Here is a 20,178-nt window from a genome sequence, read left to right as displayed (position 1 = left end):
GGGGACTTTGTGATGGTTATTCCCTCTGCCTGAAATATGCACTGTGGGCTGCCTCACCTCCTTCAAATGTTTGCTTGAATGTCACCTTTTCAATGAGGCCTACCCTGATCACCACCTTATTTGAAATTATAACCCACTTTCCTCCTTACCCTGCTCCACATTTCCCCCAATCTCCTGGGACCATACTATAAATTTACTTTCTATTAAGGTTATTGATAGTCTCCCCCCATTAAGAAACAAAAGTCAATGACAGAAGGGACTTTCGTGTTTTATTCACTGATATATTTTTTTTTGTTATCAAAAACCATCATCTGGTTTAACCCCTCCAACTTTACAGATGAGGAAACTCCAAAGAGACCTGAGTCAAGGCCACACACTGAATAAGGAAGGAAAAGACCCCGAAATAGGGACTAGGACTCCCTGTCCAATGCTATTTCTACCTAGCTCACTATCTCCCTGACCCTTGAACATTATAGAAAAATCACAATCGTCTAGATTTTCCCCCAGGAGGATTTACCTTCGGAATTTTTTGGCTTTGCAAATGCTGTTGCGTCTGTGACATAGAAATGCTCTGAAAGACAGTGGAAGCCTGTACCAGAATACTAAATGTTGACAGATGAACAGAAGAAGACGGCTGATTTGAAAGAGCTATCCCAGAGCTTTGATAGAGGGTCTGCTGTTGTCATCGTTTCTGCTGACCCAAAAACAAGTGTGAGCCAGAGGATGGCTACCACTGTGGCTGGACAGACTGCTGCTGAATGCATGTTGGCCGGTCCTGCACTAGGGCTCTCTTCAGGGGAAAGGTCTGACTGCTGTCTAATGCCTGAAGCACTTGAGGCTGCTCTAAAAGCTGTTACATATTGTTGTTCCATTGCCACTGGTTGCAACGGTTCTTGCAAAGGTTCTTGCAAATCTGTACTGTGTTTATAATGGCCTTTGACATACCTGGTAATGGCTGAACCTGGTTAGGTGCCTGTGAAGGAGGTAACCGCTGCTGGAAAGCAGCATGGTGGCTACCCAGACTGCTGCTGATTTATGGGACCTTCTTGAATAGACAACTGATGGCTTTTCTGTGCTTGTCTATAAGATGAATGAGTCGTCCATCTGCTGATGCTGAATGAAAGCTGAATGAGAAACCTGGCTTGGTGTTAGATGTGATTGCAAAAGCTGTGTAGAAAAGTGTGGGGGCTGGATCCGGGTCTGTGAGGAAGCCTATTGAATGAAGGACATCTGTGCAGGGTGTTGAAGCTGTCCTTCCACAGCCCTCTGAGATGTAATGCTAATTGACTGGGCTTCTAGCTGCTGGTGTCTAAAATGGACATCTGCTTGTGATGGAGCTGCTGAGTGCCGGACATAAATAAAGGCTTCATAAAATGTGTCTGTGTTTCTAAGGGTGATGTTAAAAATGGCTTTTGTTCCAACTTTGAAGAATTGCTACCTTAGGGTGGTGTTAAATAGGCTTGTTGGTCAGAAGTCTGTACTATAAAGGTGGTACTGGGTGTAATTTCTGATCCGAAGAGTTTGTAATATGTACGTGCTTGCTATCAGGAGAGCTTACTGTATATACTTACTGGGTTATGAAGGTTGCCTGTTCAGTTGTCTGGATGGTGTAAACAGTTTGTGCTGAATAATGGGCATGCTTAAGAGGCAGTAGCTGGTAAGCAAACTGTTCTATAGATGGCACAGAGTAAGCTCTTTGGATCTTATATGCTGGCTGGTCTGGAAAAGGTGATGAAACCGGAGGCTGTACTGGAAAACCAGGCTGCCCTTGGCCTGGGGCCAAATAAGTGGGTTGTACCACAGGTGGGACTGGAGAAGAAGTCTGCATAGAATGGGTTGACTATGATCCTGGTGGTTGCACAGTGTAAAGAGAATACTGTGGGGCTGGCAGTAAATAAACAGGCTGTGCTGGAGCCTGGATTGGGTAAGTTAGCTGTGATGGGTAAGAAGCTTGTTCCTGGGGACAACGGCAGCTGCCCAGGAGCCTTCAGTGGGAAGGATGGCAGTTCTGCAGGTGGTCCCAGATAAGCATGTCCAACAGAATAAGATGGCTATTCCAGGGACTGAATCACACTTTCAGTACCACCCTTTGGCTGCTGCTCACTTGCATGAGCTTCAGACACTCGTAGAATACAATCCTGCTGAAACTTTTTGTAGTGATGCCATAATCTTAAGGTTGTAAAATTAATGGCTGCTGCTACATAGAGGCTTGGGAACAAGGTTTCTTCAAATGCACAGTCTGGCTTTGTGGCACTAAAGAACCTAGAGCTATAGATTCCTGATGTGGTACTGGATATGGGTGGGGTACTGAATGTATCTTTTGTGAAGGCTGATTGGCCCCCGAATGCCCCCCAGTGGAATTAGAAGGGAACTGAGCTGTACCAGCAACATTCTGTGCACTGATCAGGTATTGGGCAGAATGACTTGACAAAGCTTGAGGACAATAAACCAGTAAGAAACCAGAAGTCTGATTAGCATCTGGTGATACAGTCAATGCCTGCTTTCCATTTCTAGGGCCAGACTCAAGTTGAAGACCAACTGTTAGATGCTCGGAAGTCATCTGTGAAGCAGGCAATGTCTGAGGAGAAACTGCAGAAAGACTGGTTGTGGAACTCCAATAACTGGCAAGTCTAAAATCATAGATTAGGCTGAAGTTTGTCCATCTACTCCAAGGTCAGCTGCAGTTCCTGGTTCTTGGTGCAAAGAAAATTCAAATTATAAATGCATATACCATGCCAATTTTAATGGGCCTGTCCCAGACAGAATGACAGATAAAATAATGCTATGTTCTAAAAATTTGAGCAACTTATTAAAAAGGTGCTGGGTATAGTTTTAGTACTACAAAAATCCTTAATACCATGAGTAAATGCTAGTTGAATACATTAAGGGATTGAGACCAGTCCCAGTAATATACTGCTCATGGCTTCTCATTTATTTCACTTGCCACATAACTCATTCAAACCCTGGCAGAGATTCAGAGTAACCGAATCTAACACTTTCACACACCAGAAACTGGAAGTTCCAAGAAAAAGCTCAAAAGAATTTCAATATCATAGCTAAAATGAACACAGAAGCTCTCTAAAGAGGAGAGCAGAGAGTTGGCTGAATAAATATAGGTTGGTTGCAGTAATTCGTAGAACTTGAACTACCACATTCATAAGAAGACACCAATGGTCAAAGTGCTTGCTTATGTGGCTTCTATATGTGCTGAAAAAGTCTAAAAAACAGCATGTGAGGGGCGCCTGGGTGGCTCAGTTGGTTAAGCAACTGCCTTCAGCTCAGGTCATGATCCTGGAGTCCCAGGATCAAGTCCCACATCGGGCTCCCTGCTCAGCAGGGAGTCTGCTTCTCCTTCTGACCCTCCCCTCTCTCATGCTCTATCTCATTCTCTCTCTCAAATAAATAAATAAAATCTTTAAAAAGAACAGCATGTGATATACAGATGTATATATAAACAAAATTATGTATGTATACATAGGGGGAAAAAAGACAAATCTAGTGGCTTTACCCATAAATGTAAACAATAAGATGTTTCTAGCTGGAGAAATAACAGGTGATTTTCACTGTCTATTTTATAATTTCATAGGCTTTATTTTTAAATAGGTAAATAACACTCATAATAATTTTTAAAACTTAAAATTTGAAAACACATTTTAAAATACACATATCTGCATACTTATGTGGTTGAATCTAAGTTAATTTAAGTGTCCATTCAATACACTTTGCATTAAAATCTTAGGAAGAAACAAATCAAACCACAACAAGAGCTCAATTATGAATATGTATCATGTTACCTATAAACAACAGCCAAATACCAGGCTACTGTCAACTCCATCAGATTAAATTACCCCAGCAGATTTTGAATGTATCTGACATTTGTCAAGTTATGTGTATGCCTTCCCCTATAAGACTGTGAACTCCTTGAAGATAAGAACCATATTTTATTTTATCTTACATCCACAGAAATGGTAGTCATTAAAAATTATTGATGAGCTGTGACTTACTATATACCAATCTCTTAAAAGAAACAGATGTGCCAGCCGCTAACTGAATCATATACAGAGAATGTTCAGACCATCTCATTCCCAAAGAAATAAGGCACATGTAGGGGAGGATGAGGTTGAGAAAAGAAAATGCAGTGATGGCAAAGAAAAGCTGAACCATGTGTCCAGGCCTCATAACCTTGGGAACCAGAATATAGTCTTAATATATGAACTCTCATAAAGACTGTTTACTCCTTCCTTGTCAGAAATGAATAATGCTGACCTTTAGAGTCAAAAAGACAAAAACATTTATTTCTCCTATAGAAATGAACACGAATCAAAAAAAGCCAAGATCCAATAGAATCAGTATCCAAAAAAAAAAGAATTTCTATAATTCAACACCAAAACATACAAATAATCCTATTTAAAAATGGGCAGAAGACATGAACAGATATTTCTCCAAAGAAGACATCCAGATGGCCAACAGACACATGAAAAGATGATCAACATCACTCATCATTAGGGAAATGCAAATCAAAACCACAATGAGCTATCACCTCACACCTGTCAGAATGGCTAAAACCCAAACCACAAGAAACAAGTATTGGTGAGCACATGGAGAAAAAGGAACCCGCTTGGGAATCCCCCGGTGGGGATGCAAACTGGTGCAGCCACTTCCATTACTGGGTACTCCCCCCAAAGAATACAAAAACACTAATTCAAAAAGATATATGCACCCTGATGTTTATAGCAACACTAATTACAACAGCCAAATTATGGAAGTAACCCAAATGTCCATTGATAGACGAATGGATAAAGATGTGGGGTGTGGGAGTGTGCATGTGTATGTGCGTGCATGCGTGTCTGTATATATATGTGTGTGTGTATATATATATAGTTTATATATATATAGTATTGTGTATACATATATAATGGAATATTATTTAGCCATAAAAAAGAATGAAATCTTGCCATTTGGAACAACATGGAGGGATCTAGAGGGTATAATACTAGGTGAAATAAGTCAGTCAAAGAAAGACATACCATATGATTTCACTCATATGTGGAATTTAAGAAACAAAACAAAGAAAAAAAGAGACAAAACAAAAAAACAGACTCTTAACTATAGAGAACAAACCAATGGTTACCAGAAGGGGGGGGATGGGTGAAACAGTTGATTGGGATTAAGAGTATACTTACCTTGATGAACACTGAGTAATGTATAGTATTGTTGAATCACTACACCTTCACTACACCTGAAACCTATTAGAACGCTATATGTTAACTACACAGGAATTTAAATTTTTCAAAAAGCCAAGAATTTTTTTAAAAAGCCAAAAGGTTTTTTATTAATCTTTTTTTTATGTTCAGTCAGCCAGTGTATAGTACCTCATTAGTTTTTGATGTTGTGTTCAAGGATTCATTAGTTGTGTATAACACCCAGTTCTCATCACAACAACACGTGCCCTCCTCAATACCCATCACCAAGCTACCCCATCCCCTCACACCCCCTCCCCTCCAGCAACCCTGTTTATTTCCCGGAGTCCATAGTCTCTCATGGTTCCTCTCCTTCTCTGATTTCTCCCCCTTCAGTTTTCCCTCCCTTCCCCTATGGTCCTCTGTGCCAATCCTTATGTTCCACATATGAGTGAAACCATATGATAATTGTCTCTTTCTGCTTGACTTATTCCACTTAGTATGATCCCTTCAAGTTCTATGCATGTCAGTGCAAATGGTGGTTATTCATCCTTTCTGATGGCTGAGTAATATTCCATTGTACGTATGGACCACATCTTCTTTATCCATTCATCTGTTGAAGGGCATCTCGGCTCCTTCCACAGTTTGGCTATTGTGGACATTGCTGCTATGAACATTGGGGTGCAGGTGGCCCTTCTTTTCCCTACATCTGTATCTTTGGGGTAAATACCTAGTAGTACAATTGCTGAGTCATAGGGTAGCTCTATTTTTAACATCTTAAGGAACCTCCATAAATTTAGATGAAAGTCCTAAAAACTAAATAAAATATTATTTTATTTTATCATTTCTAATTAACTATGAAAGAAATCCCTCCAGGGGTGCCTGGGTGGCTCAGTCACTTAAGCGTCTGCCTTCAGCTCAGGTCATGATCCCAGGGTCCTGGGATTGAGACCCACATCGGGCTCCCTGCTCATGGGGAAGTCTGCTTCTCCCTCTCCCTCTGCCCTGCCCGTCCCCCGCCAAGCTCGTGTGCACTCTCTCTCTCTCTCAAATAAATAAATAAAATCTGGGAAAAAAAGAAAGAAATCCCTCCACATTCACACTGGGCTAGAAAAATCTAATACAAAGAACAAATCATCATCACCAAGAGCAAGAGATCTGAGTCCTAAATAAGTTTGTTTATCCATCTATGGAGTTCTTTCTTTTCCAATTATACAAGCAGTGTCTCAAGATTCTAGTTTCACAATGTTAGGCACATACTCAAGAACATCTTTGGTGAAGGAAAGCATAAACAACTTTTGGCTTTCAGTGTGTTTTATACAAACTATAACGAAATTATGAAAGAGAGCCTTTGCCTGTCAGAAAATCTAGGCAGTGTTCAATATGTTTAACTGAATACAGAGTCTCTAAAATATATCTTACCTTTATCTGTGAGACTTTCTGGACAGTTAATGGGGAAACTTGGGGTTGTGAGACAATCGGAGGTCCAAGGACATGTACAGGCAAAACAGTGGACTGACCTTGAACCAAAGGCAAAATGTGGGGCTGAGTCAGCTTTGGCTGCTGTTGCAACTGTTAAATAAGAAAAAAAATATATATTAAAGATAAACTCTCCCATTTACAGTAAATATATATGGATTATATATTTAAAATTATAACAGTTCACCTCACCCCTGAAATCTGCTGGTAATGTCCTACCAGCTGCTGGGATGGATAAATCATCCCTGGAACATTTATTTCAGCCTGTGGGATGTTGGAAACCACTTGAGAGCCCATCATCTGGTCTGAGGAATAGGCCATACTGGGCTGACTTGAAGTATCTGAGTGTATAGCAGATCCAACTCCTGCCTCGGACAAATTGTCACCTACGACAAAGAAAATAAGCAACAGGTAGAAGGAAAAACTTGAAACACAAGGTCCAAATGGCATAGAAAATAAGTGTTTTCTATGTTTTTTTTTTTACTCTGACAACCTGAGACAACTTGAAATAAAACATGTACATTACACAGTTAACCAAAAAACATTATGTAAACTCTCCATGCTGAAACTGTGGTACAACTAAAATTTTCTTAGTAAAGCAAACCTAAAAACAAAGAATCACATAAAAATCAACTCCTTTTGCTGGTCATTATCATTTATACTGAAAAATACTCATAAGTCACAGGAACTGGCAATACCAGTTACTTCCAGAACTGGGTAAAGTCAAAAGAGATGACTAAAATAAGGAAGACTAAGTGAAAGGATTGTGAGAAGCAGTTAAATATTTAGATCCCTGTGCCCACCCTCCATTCCACACATTTGGGTGATTGCTTCTCCCCTAACCAACTAATCTCATTTACTAATTTCAGTAAAATCCAAGTGTCATATTCTCATTCTCCTAGAACCTGGCTAGAAAATAATACTGTCTTTATAGAACAATTAGTTATTACTATGAAAATACTCTGTCCTTCTAGAGAAGAGAATGCATTACAGCAGAAAAATTAGAGGAACTATGATAATTTTATACCTGAGTCTAAAATACAAAGGATCTTAAAATCTATAAAATTCCTTCTTGAAGAATACATTTTCCCTTTAATTCCAAATTTTCTTTATTAAAGGATTTACATTAGACCTTTAAGAATAGTAAAAAGATAATCCTTATTCAATTAGCACCTTGGACAGGTCACATAACAAAACAGTGTCTTAATTTTAAAATAAGGAAACTAGCCGGCTTGTCTATTTCAGGGATTTTGTAAAAGGACTGATGAAATGATAGATAACAGAATGCTTTGAAAAACACAAAAGTAGGGGCGCCTGGGTGGCTCAGTCATTAAGCATCTGCCTTCGGCTCAGGTCATGATCCCGGGGTCCTGGGATTGAGCCCCGCATCCGCTTCCTGCTCAGCGGGAAGCCTGCTTCTCCCTCTCCCACTCCCCCTGCTTGTGTTCCCTTTCTTGCTGTGTCTCTCTCTGTCAAATAAATAAATAAAATCTTAAAAAAAAGAAAAACACAGAAGTACTATTTTGAGATAAGAGAATACAATTAGACATTTGTTTGCTTTTATAAATTTTAACTGTTACCTGTAACAGAGGAGCAGTGCTGCTGTGGTTTTCTTTGTAGAAGCTGTTGTCGAACATGTTGATCAACTTCAGTTTCTTCACATTCAGCCCCAGTGTGCTGAGCAGGAGCAGGGGGCAAAGCTGTATTCTGGGGCTGAGGGAGTACATTCCCTGCAGACTTGCACTGGGATTCCCTGCGTTCTTCCAAACAGCCAGCTGGCTTCTTCTCCCTTGTCTTCTTTATCAGGGTGACCCGGTCTCTAATGGACTTAGCAACAGCTTTGGAATCACTTTCATGGAAGAATCCTGACTTGACCTACAAACAAAACATAAGCAAACTACATCTTTAACATTTACAATTTTAACTTTTTACTAGCAGAGTTATTTTGTGCCCCCAAATTCCAAATGCTATTAAATAACAGTTAATTTATTTACATGTTCCTTCTTTTTTTTCAATTCAATATAACTGACAGTTTCAGGTGTACATCATAGTGATTCAATATTTTGGATGTACACCTATGTTCTTTCTTAATCAGACATACATAAATTCAGAGCCTTTAATCAGCATAAGAAAAACAATACCATTACCAAACATTGTTAAAATAATTCTGGCTTTAAACAAAAACAAATAACTTGATGTTTCAGTACATGCAGTCTTATTACAGAATATTTGTGACTGTCATTAAGGTTTGTGAACGATTAAAAAGGTTTCCTTATTCAACAACATTAAGTGTCTACAATGTGCCCAGTACTGGACTCCAGAGACATATAAGTTACTATGTCAGTCCTTTGTCCTGTATGAGCACACAATCTGGTGGTAAGATGGTACAAATTTAACTTAAAAAAGGTAGAAATGAGCTGCTGCAAAAGCCCTAAAGGAAAAAGTAGAGACAGCGTCACAGAGAAAGGTAAACTCTGACTTGAATTAAAACAAAAAAAGGAACTTGCTGGCTATTAAGGGAGGTGTGGATGAAGTTTAGAGATCCACACTCTAGGCAAAGGGAAATATGCTCACAGCAAAGTACTACATCTTACCAGGCATTAGAAGAGTGAGAGAAGAGAAGTTAAGGGCTTGCTGTCTGAGAAGAGCAGGGCTGAGTAGCAGAGAAGATGACTTGAGGAGGTGTCATGGCATATCATTCTCAGTCCTACAATCTGTTTTTTAAAGCATGTCTTGGGGGTCTGCAGACTCAGGGAAATTTCGTGGTAGTTGAAAGATGATTAAAATGTTAGATGGAATCCATATATTTAATTTCATTCCCTCCCGAAGCTCCAAAAAAACCCCATACTATATGGATTTTTAAGTTGTAAACCCAGAAGGACAGGGAGAATAAGAGAAAGACAACAGCAACAACATTTTGGACACTCCGGAATATGGAAAACAGATTAAGTAATAAGTGACCTAGCAGTCCTGAAAAAGGTGAACTAGGGAAAGCTGAGAAGCATTATCACTTATACCGAAAAATACTCATAAGGCACAGAAACTGGCAATACCAGTTACTTCCAGAACTAGGTAAAGTCAAAAGAGATGACTAAAATAAGGAAGACTAAGTGAAAGGGTTGTGAGAAGCAGTTAAATGTTTAGATCCCTGTGCCCCACCCTCCATTCCACACCTTTGGATGATCGATTCTCCCCCTACCCAAGAAGCCTGGAGTTTTGTTCTCTGGAGAGAGTAAAAGAGAGGATCTCTGGACTATGAAACACCAGGCACAGTTGAGGGTAAGGCTACCGTGTGGAAAACAAGATTAAATGAGCATATGTATGCTGAATGCCATATGCAGAAACCTTTAGCCCTTTTCCCCACTTGACTACCAAAATACCAGTAACCGGACCCTAACCCTTCAGGAAGGACATCGAAAGATGATTCTCTGGGGAATCTGACCAATCCAAGAAGACAGACCTACACATATTGATGCCAGAGATTCCCTAATTAAAGATACCATCCAGATACCCTACGGTACTGGTCAAAGTTAACAAGTCTGACACAAGCAAACACATCATCCAATAGGCTGTAAGTCCCTGTGGTCGGGAAAATTATGGCCCCTCAAAGATGTCCCATCCTAATCCTCAAACTTGTGAATATAATGAGATATCACTCCCATTATTTTGCTATGAACAGCTGACCTTAAAATAGGGAGATTATCTGGGTGAGCCTTTTACCAGCTGGTAATTCTAGGATTCAACATGACATTGCTGACTTTGAAGATGGAGTGGGGATACATGAAAGGACTGAAAAGCAGCCTCTAGGAATAGAAAGTGACCACCAGCTAATAGCCACCTCAGTCTTACAACCATAAGGAATTGAATTCTGCCAACAACTCGAAAGCAGTCCCCCCCCCACACCCCTCACCCTCCCAAGAGCCTCCACATAAGAGCCCAGGCCACCAACACCTTGATTGCAGCCTGTGAGATCCTAAGCAGAGAATCCAGTGAAGCCCACCAGGACTTTTTATCTCCAGAATTGAGATAATAAATGGGTGTTGCTTTAAGCCACTAAATTTGTGGTAATTTATTACACAGCAACAGGAAAAAAATAGTCTCCTATAATCTATTAATTATGAGCAAGTAGCCAAGAATTATCAGAAATATCAGAAAAGCCTCTAACAAGAAGACAGAGCACAAAACCAACAAAAGCAAAACAGCAATTTGGAGAAAAGAGACTATACAGGGAGAAAAAATGTCAAAAACACTCTCTTTACTTACGTTACAGAGGTACGATAATATTGCCTCCACAAAACCAAGAACAAGATGTTTACTCTAAGGAAGGAACAGACCAAAAAATAAAAAGGAACTCTTAAAATTAAAAACGTGATAGCAGAAATGAGAAACTCAGTTGGAAGGGTTAGAAGGTAAAGTTGGTAATATCTGCCAGAAAGGAGAATAAAAAGACAAAAAGATGGAAACTAGAAAAGTTAAGAACATTGGAGAATTAGTCCAAGAGGTCCAACATCCAAATGATAACAGTTCCAGAAAGAAAACAATGGGGAAGAAATCATCAATAAAATACTTCAAGATATTTCCCAGAAACTAAAGGATATGAGTTGACAGATTGGAAGGGTCCACTGAGAATCCAACACGGTGGATGAAAATAGACCCAAATCAAGATACATCACTGTGAAATTTTAGAATACTAAAGAAGAAATAGAAACTACTACAAGCTTCCAGAGAGCAAAAAATGGATCACATGCAAAAGATTCAGAAAATAGAACAACTTTGTACTTCTCAATATCAATACTGAAAGCTAGAAAAGCATGGAACAATGAGTCTAAATTTTTTTTTAAAAAACTGCAACCTAAAATGCCTTAGTCAGCCAAGCAATCAATTAAGTATGAATATAGAATAAAAACATTTTCATACATGCAAGTCTCAAAGAAATTACCTCTCATACCCTTTCTTTAAGAAGCAGACAGAGTAAGTGTGTCACTAAAATAAGAGGGTAAGCCAAGGAAGAGAAAGACATGGGATTTAGGAACATGAAACCCAACAGAAGAGAGGAAGAGAAGTCTAGAAAGATAGTAAAGAGAAATATCATTCCAGATTAGAACAGTATGACTATAAAAATAGACATGTTAAAGGCTATCACCTCCAAGATCCTCAATGTCAATGTTCCATCCTTCTTTTTAACCTGAGGACAGAATGCCCAGGCTAGCCTGGCTCAGACTCTCTGTACTTGGCTAATTTGACTATGTGCTGCCAAAGCTCCTACACACCTTTCCTCCAAGCACTGCAGCAGCCTGAGTCAGGTGTGGACACACATTCAAACCTCCAGAAGCTATCTGCTGTCACCTGCTCTGTAAGGAGGGGGATCATGGGGTGATTAGAAGTAGAGAAGTCAGAGGGGCCCACTCCCCATCCAACCATATTGTTACCAGACAACTAATTTCTGGTCCACACAATGGTCCGCTGGTGACCTGACTGGTGAGCCACATGTGTACTTCCCTGAATTCACTCATGACCTCACCTGCTGACTTCCCCAAAAGCGGCTCTTATAAACACTTAGAGAAGCTGAAGCCAGATTATGACTGAGAGACTGTTCAGCTTATGCACTCTTGAGCATCTTCACCAAATAATAACTTCAGTAACCAGCTAGATGTGCGCTGGTCACTCACATTTTTAAAACAAAACAATATATTACTTAGATAAACTATAACAAAAAGCAAAGGAATGAGTAACACAAAAGTCAGGGTAGATATTACCTGTGGTGATTAGGGAAGGGAATACAACTGGGAGGGGCATACAGGTGGCTTCTAAGGTACCGGTTATGTTCTATTTCTTAACAAAAGTAGTGTTTTATTATTCTTTATACTGTACATACCAATTTAATGTACTCTGGTGTAGAGATGCATTTCACGATAAAAGAATTTAAATAAAGAAAAGGAGAAAATAGGGAGGAAAGAAAGCAATAAGGAGAAAGGAATCAATCAGCCCTGATATTATAAAGGGCAGCAGTGGTCAGGGGATAAAGAATAGTGGTAGGATTCACTTACCATTTCATACGCTACTTCCTCAGATGTATCTGTTTCTAAATTGAAACTGAACTCAATAGCTTCATTGTCTTTGTGCTTGCCTTTCAATTTTTTAGGGTCTTCAACCCAGAGTCTTAAAGCCAGGGATGAATTTGAGCAGTCATCTTCCTCTGCTAACTCCACTCTCAGTCCTGTATCCTCAGCAAAAAATGCGTGGTTTAGTAGGTCCCTGATAGACAACCTAATAAACAAAATACATATCTCATTATCAATTTTTTCAATCATAAACAAGATATAGAACTCTTAATTAGTAAACATCAATTATATCAAAGTAACAATCTTTATTTTAAATTTCCTATTAATTAGACCATTAATCTGCCTTGTTATAAAAACCAAATCTTATATCCAACTTATTATATGCCAAGAATGCAAAGAAATCCCAACTAACATGCACTGAAAGTCACCTTAATTAAAGATTACCAGTAGCATATCTAGATACTGAAGTTTAACACACCTATAAGTATGCCTAGAGAACTGGAGAAGTGCTGCAGTGTATGTTAGGTAGAGTGACTAGTTTCCCTAAGCCACTGATTTAAGTTACTAAAACTCAAACAACAGATTGTCAGCAAAGGAAACTAGTATGGTGATTAACATAACAATAAAAAAAATTTTTTAAAAAGGAAACTAAAAACTCTTCTGGATATATAACCTCTAAAGGAAATCAGAAATTCAAACTCTTTACAAACATTATAAATAGAAGTCATTGACTCCATTAACAATAATCTAGTCAGTGTACTTCACTCTTGAGAGAATGCCATGAATGAAACTAATTTAGTTCAGCAAAGTCCCATGGTTTTCCTCAAGTATCTAAGTCTAGTGTTTTAGGCCAAAGTATACATGCAATGGAAACGCCTCTACCTAGTATTAGAAATTAACCATCTCTGAAGAGAAAAAAAAGGACCGGGTTTCAAAAGATTCTTTTACAAGATGGGGGGAGTTAATTTCCTTTGCTTGCTTGGACCAATTTCTAAAAACAGATACATAATATCTAATCTATCTATATTATAGGCCAGAGAGAGCTAAAACTAATGTATTTCATAATGTCTACATAGAAAATCTCTCTTATACTATTTAAAACAGATAAAGTATATTGATAGCATGGTATCCTGTAAGTTGATGATTTTCAACCCTCCTGATCATTTTTTAGTGATCAAGGGACAAAATTAAGAGACTATTATAAAAAGAATAAGCTTCCTCAGACTAATTAGTTTTAAGGCTAAGGTGAGATGTGACAGAACCAAGGGGCGCCTGAGTGGCTCAGTCAGTTAAGTGTCTGTCTTTGGCTCAGGTCATGGTCTCAGGGTCCTGGGATCCAGCCCTGTGTCTGGTGCTCTGCTCAGCAAGGAGCTTGCTTCTCCCTCTCCTTCTACCCTTTCCCCTCCTCTCACACACGCTCTCTCTCTCTCAAATAAATAGGTAAAATCTGAAAAAGAAGAAGATACGAGCAAGTTAAGCCCTCTGCCTTTCAATGAAAAGGTTGCCTATGTATTTTTACTATCGAATAATTACAGTAATAGCAGGAGATACCATTAAATACTTACTACTCTGTTAGTTATTTTATATGCATTTTTTTTTTTGACAGAGAGAGACACAGCGAGAGAAGGAACACAAGCAGGGGGAGTGGGAGAGGGAGAAGCAGGCTCTCTACTGAGCAGGGAGCCCGACGTGGGGCTCAATCCCAGGACCCCCGGACCATGACCCGAGCCGAAGGCAGATGCCCAACGACTGAGCCACCCAGGTGCCCCTATATGCATTATTTTTTTAATCATCAAAATAAATACCTGCTTTGAGAAACAGCTAAGTAACTTGCTCAAGATCACACTGGCTAAGTGTGAGTCCACATTTGAATCTTAGTCTGATGTAGAAGTCTGTGCTCTTTCTAATACACTAATATGCCATGAATCCTTTGGAATATCCCAATGTTCTTTGGTAACAAATTTACAGTTAAAATGCTGCAAAAGCAATAAGCAGAATCCAAACTAAAATGGCTATTTCCACTTAGTACAACTGACCCTTGAACACCATTGGGAGGGGACTGGGGTGCCGACCTCAGTTGAAAATATGTGTCTAACTACTAACTCCCCAAAAATTTAACTACTAATAGCCTACTGTTGACCAGAAACCTTACCAATAACATAAACAGTTGATTAACACATATTTTGTATGTGTTATATACTGTATTATGTTATGTATTATATACTGTATTTTTATAATAAAGTAAGGTAAAGAAAATATTAAGAAAACCATAAGGAAGAGAAAATACATTTACAGTATTGTACAATATGTTATTCAAGGGTCAACTGCATTTTTAGACTCACTTAAAAAAAAGCATGCCTAAACTCTTACAACTCAAAAACAGCCACAACAACAAAAAAATAAACGACCTAATTTTAAAAAGGGCAAGTGACTTGAACAGACATATCTCCAAAGAAGATATACAAATGACCAATAACCACATGAAAAGATACGCAACATCATTAATCATTAGGGAAATGCAAATCAAAACCACAATGAGATACCACTTCATAGCCATCAGGATGGCTATTATCAAAAAATGGAAAATAAGAAGTGTTGGTGAGGATGTTGACAAATTGGAACCTTCATATGTTGCTGGGAGGAATACAAAATGGTGCAGCCACTGTGGAAAAAATTTGGCGGTTCTTCAAGGAATTAAACATAGTATTACCATATGATCCAGTAATTCCATTCCTAGGTATATAATGAAAAGAATTGAAAGCAGGGATTCAAGCAAATACTTATTCACCAATGTTCATGCAGCATTATTCACCATATAGCCAAAAGGAAAAAATAACCCAAGTGTCCATTAACAGACAAATGGATGGATACACAAAATGTGCTGTGTGTGTGTATGTGTTTCTTCCTTAAAAAGGAAGGAAATTCTGATACATGCTACAACATGGAAATTAACCTTGAAAACGCTATGCTAAGTGAAATAAACCAGACACAAAAGGACAAATATTGTATTGATTCCACTTACATGAGGTACTTAGAGGAAGCAAATACATAGAGACAGAAAGTAGAATAAAGGTTACCAGGGGTTGAGGGGAAGAGGGAATGGAGAGGTAATGGGTACAGAGTCTCTGTTGGGGTGATGAAAAGGTTCTGGAAATAGATAGTGGTGATGGTTGTTTAACAATGTGAATGTGCTTAATGCCATTGAATTGTACACTTAACATATGATTAAAATGGTCAATCTTAGGTTATGTATATTTTACCATAATTAAAATATATAACTACCTAGATATAGCCTGTTGGTACAATAATGTTCAGTAATAAAGCTATAATTAAACAGGCTTTACCTTAGTGGCTTTATGTATTCTCAGATATACAACATTAAACCTAAAAAACTAATAAAAATGGGGGACAGTCAATAAAATGTGGGTGAAAATAATTTCTGTAAAGGACCTTTATTAATCATAAAGGAGGTAAAAAATCAAAAGACTAACCTACTGATTTAACTCAACAACTGTCCAAAGCTCAAATTAACAGGAAATATAAGCTAAAACTAAAGGGATGTATCCATAAGAAAAACACAAATTGGGTTACAAATAAACTTAGAATACTACTTCTTGAACATAAACAGCCCTATCTGCTTTACCATTATCATGACACAAGGAAATTGGTCAAATACGAAACATCTGGTGAGTTGATGGTCAATTTTTTTAAGCTATCATTTTTTTCTAAGTACTTACCTGAAGGTGACACTGCAGAAGCTCTCTACTATCAACTGTTAGAAGCAAGTTAACCTGGGGGGCCTCAGTGACTGTTAAACTGAAGGGTGAAGGTGATGAAAACTTGTCACAACACACACGAACAAAATCCAAATTTCAGTTCAAGAAAAATTCAGCACATGATATCAAAGTCCAAAATGGCAAACAACATGCACTGATATACTTCACTCTAGACAGTATGGTTTGTGTTCCATTCAAAAGTAATACCCAGTATTATTCAAAGGTCAGAAAATGACCCAGTCCAAGGTAAGAGTTTAATGTATCCATCGGTTATATCATTTCACTACATTTGTACCCACCTTTCTGATTTGTTTTGGCGAATACATCCTTCAATGATTTCTTTCACTTCAGGATCAGTGACTTTATTGAAACTGGCTGGTTTTATGCCCTGGGAGAAGAAAAATTGTTTCTAGTCACAAATAAAGCAACTGAAAGCTCAAGTCAACATAACATTATTAACGTAATTTTTACCACTAAACCATATTCAAGCTTTAAATGAGATAAATATATACAGTGTGAGTTTAAGAATTTTTTGATGAAGATACTGTCACAGTTCTAATAGTCTACAAATAACAGTGAAAAATAATGAACAATCTAAATTTCCAACAACAGAAATATAAATTATGTGATCTATATATATGCTAATCTTACACAAAAACCAAAAATATTCTCAAAGTATTTAATAACATGGATAATTCTCATATTGCAACATTAAGTAGGGAATAAATATTTGATCCCAAAATATACATGCAAGTATAACCCCAATTAACAAACTATAATAAGTCTTCCAGAATGGCTAGAAGCAATGAACAATCAATATATATGTATGCATGAAAAAAATATATATATATAAACTTTTGAGAAATCTGTATTATTTTAACCATTAAGCAATAGTAAAATATTGAGAGAAACTCAAGCTAATTATCAGGTTCTAGGAGTTCAATAATAAATTAGTAAGGTCCAGATAATTAAAAATGTTTCTGTAACTGTTAGCTGCCTAAATCTGCTAATTTTATATTCTATTACCCTTAAATTATGAATTTTAGATTAAAAAAATAATCATTAGGGGCGCCTGGGTGGCACAGTTGGTTGAGCATCCGACTCTTGGCTTCGGCTCAGATCATGATCTTGGGGTCCTGGGATCAAGCCCCGAGTTGGATTCTGTGCTCAGCACGGAGTCTGCTTGAGATTCTCTCCCCCCACCCTTCCCACTCGCGCTCTTTCCCTCTCTCTCTAAAATAAGTAAATAAATTTTAAAAAATCATTACAGTCATCTAACAGAAAACTCCAAATTAATCTAAAAGGAGAAAGATACTATAGAATCATTGTCATGGAATGAGGTAATCTAAAACCTAGTTCTGGGTCTGACATACTACTTCACAGGATGCTGAATCAGAAAGCCCAGTATCACACACTAGACAAATTTGGTGAGATTAGGAGTTAATTTGGATCTCAAGTTCTTTTTTTTATTATGTTATGTTAATCACCATACACTACATCATTAGTTTTTGATGTAGTGTTTCATGATTCATTATTTGCATATAACACCCAGTGCTCCATTCAGTATGTGCCCTCTTTAATACCCATCACCAGGCTAACCCATCCCCCAGCCCCCCTCCCTTCTAGAACCCTCAGTTTGTTTCTCAGAGTCCATAGTCTCTCATGGTTCGTCTCCCCCTCTGATTCCCCCCCCTTCATTTTTCCCTTCCTGCTATCTTCTTTTTTTTTTTAACATATAATTTATTATTTGTTTCAGAGGTACAGGTCTGGATCTCAAGTTCAAGAAGCTTTAATATAGATGGAAATGTGAATTGTGATATTTATTGTGACTTTAATATAAAATAATAAAGTCACCATTCAAAAAATGGAGTTACATCATTCTACTTATAGAAAAAGTCCTCTTTGACCTCTCCATTGATCTCTTACCTATTCCCCAGTCCTGGGTAATTATTGCCTTTCTCTGCTCCTAGGTGAAAATAATTGGGGAACTGCAACTTACGAAATTGAGTACAAAGTTTTTCTATTTGTGGCCATACAATGTACAGACCAAGACTAAAAAGACTTCTAGCTTTATCTCTTTTTCTCAGTTCTTTGTTACAGAAAGCTTCAAACATACTCAAAAGTAGAATAGTAAAAGCCCCATGTAACCATCACCAGCTTCAACACACAACATTTTGTCAACTTTGTCTCAGCTATCTACCTCCACACCTTTTTTATCCAAAAATATTTTAAAGCAAATCCTAAGCATCATGTAATTTCACCCATAAAGTCTCTAGTTTATATCTCTAACAGATGTCATGTCATCACCCCACCTAAAATAATTACTAATAATTCCTTAACATCATCTAAAACCCAGCCCACACTTAAATTTCCTAAATAGTCTAAATGATGTCTTCTTATACTTGGTTTATTCAAATCAGGATCCAAACAAGGTCCTCACAGTACATGTATGGTGCATTAAAGCTGGCTCATACCAGCTTACAAGAGGCAACTATTACATTTTCAAGAATTTTGCAAGCTGGCTGTTAAACACAGTCATTTACAAAAATTAAATTATATAAGCTTACAATTAAATAAATGATATCAACAACCAAGGTAATAAATACTGAAAATACCAGTCCTTAATTATTTTACTACATTTTACTATTATTTATGCTCTTGAGGTTGTTTATTCTATCTGTATGGTGTAAATATCATACAAATTCCACTGTGTATACCATTTCCAACCCTGCATTCAGTGAGGTCACACTGGTGACTTAAAAAAAAAAAACTTAAACTTAAAAGTCATTGTGGGAATATTTAACACCAAGGAAATCAGCAAATGCTAGGAATCAGTGCTTTTTCTTTTTCAGAGAATCAGTTATTAAACATTTACCTGCTCACCACTACTTTAAGTCTCTTATATTCTTTAACAGTCCCTCCTTTTTTGCTTTCATGAAATTGATTTGTTGGAGAAACTAGGTCATTTGTCCTACAGAATGGCCCACATTCTGGATATTAGACTTATTTCTAGTCTCCCTACCCAAATATCTCCAGAGTCAGATTTAGGGTCAAAATCCACCATTGTGGATCCACATGTAGCTGTGTGAACTTGGGCAAGTCACAACCTGTGGTTCTCAGTCTCATCATTCATAAACTGAAGATAGTGCCATCTTGTAGGGATTTAAATATGAAAGCATGCAGTATACAGCATGCATTTAAAAAGGGTACCTATTAATATCAGTTACTTTGAACACTTTGACAATCTCTTTCTTGGCCTATTCTAGAGCTACCCAACTGGATATGAAACAGACCTATTTTGAACTATCCTAAGATTTTGTTTTTATCTCTCTTAATCCCTTACTCTATTCCTATCCTCTTATGTTTATAGCTATTTGTGAATCTATCCATACTAAAAATGCAAGCTCTTTGTGGGTAGCAAACACTTCTTATTCATCTTTACATTCCTTGCAATTTTTAATGCAAAAAAATACCCATAACAGGGAATCAAATACTGTAGCTGAGGAACAATATTTTGAATGCTCTTTTAGAACCAGAAACCTTCCAAACCATTTAGTCAATCTTCATTATTCAGCTTTGAAAAAATAATATCCACCTAATAAATCTAAAAATTATTTACAAACAAGTGGATATAGATGATATGTCTTTACCCAAAGATAATTATACAGAACATTTTATGTG

The 20,178-nt window shown here is 37.7% G+C and overlaps 1 protein-coding gene across 3 annotated transcripts in view; it reads right to left on the bottom strand.

The window, feature by feature from the left end:
- The window catches only part of WNK3 (WNK lysine deficient protein kinase 3), a 155,809-nt gene that overhangs the window by 89,595 nt on the left and 46,036 nt on the right, over window positions 1–20,178 (bottom strand). For all 3 annotated transcript variants that reach the window (XM_027609128.2, XM_027609129.2, XM_027609130.2), the window contains 5 exons: window positions 16,797–16,885; window positions 12,707–12,926; window positions 8,240–8,534; window positions 6,852–7,045; window positions 6,603–6,752 (listed from right to left, as the gene is read on the bottom strand). In XM_027609128.2, coding sequence (XP_027464929.1) covers window positions 6,603–6,752; window positions 6,852–7,045; window positions 8,240–8,534; window positions 12,707–12,926; window positions 16,797–16,885 — 948 coding nt within the window. The remainder of the gene's footprint in view (window positions 1–6,602; window positions 6,753–6,851; window positions 7,046–8,239; window positions 8,535–12,706; window positions 12,927–16,796; window positions 16,886–20,178) is intronic.

The sequence above is a fragment of the Zalophus californianus genome, chromosome X (assembly GCF_009762305.2).
Source record: "Zalophus californianus isolate mZalCal1 chromosome X, mZalCal1.pri.v2, whole genome shotgun sequence".
Taxonomy (NCBI): domain Eukaryota; kingdom Metazoa; phylum Chordata; class Mammalia; order Carnivora; family Otariidae; genus Zalophus; species Zalophus californianus.
This window is presented reverse-complemented; position numbering and strand designations above follow the sequence as displayed.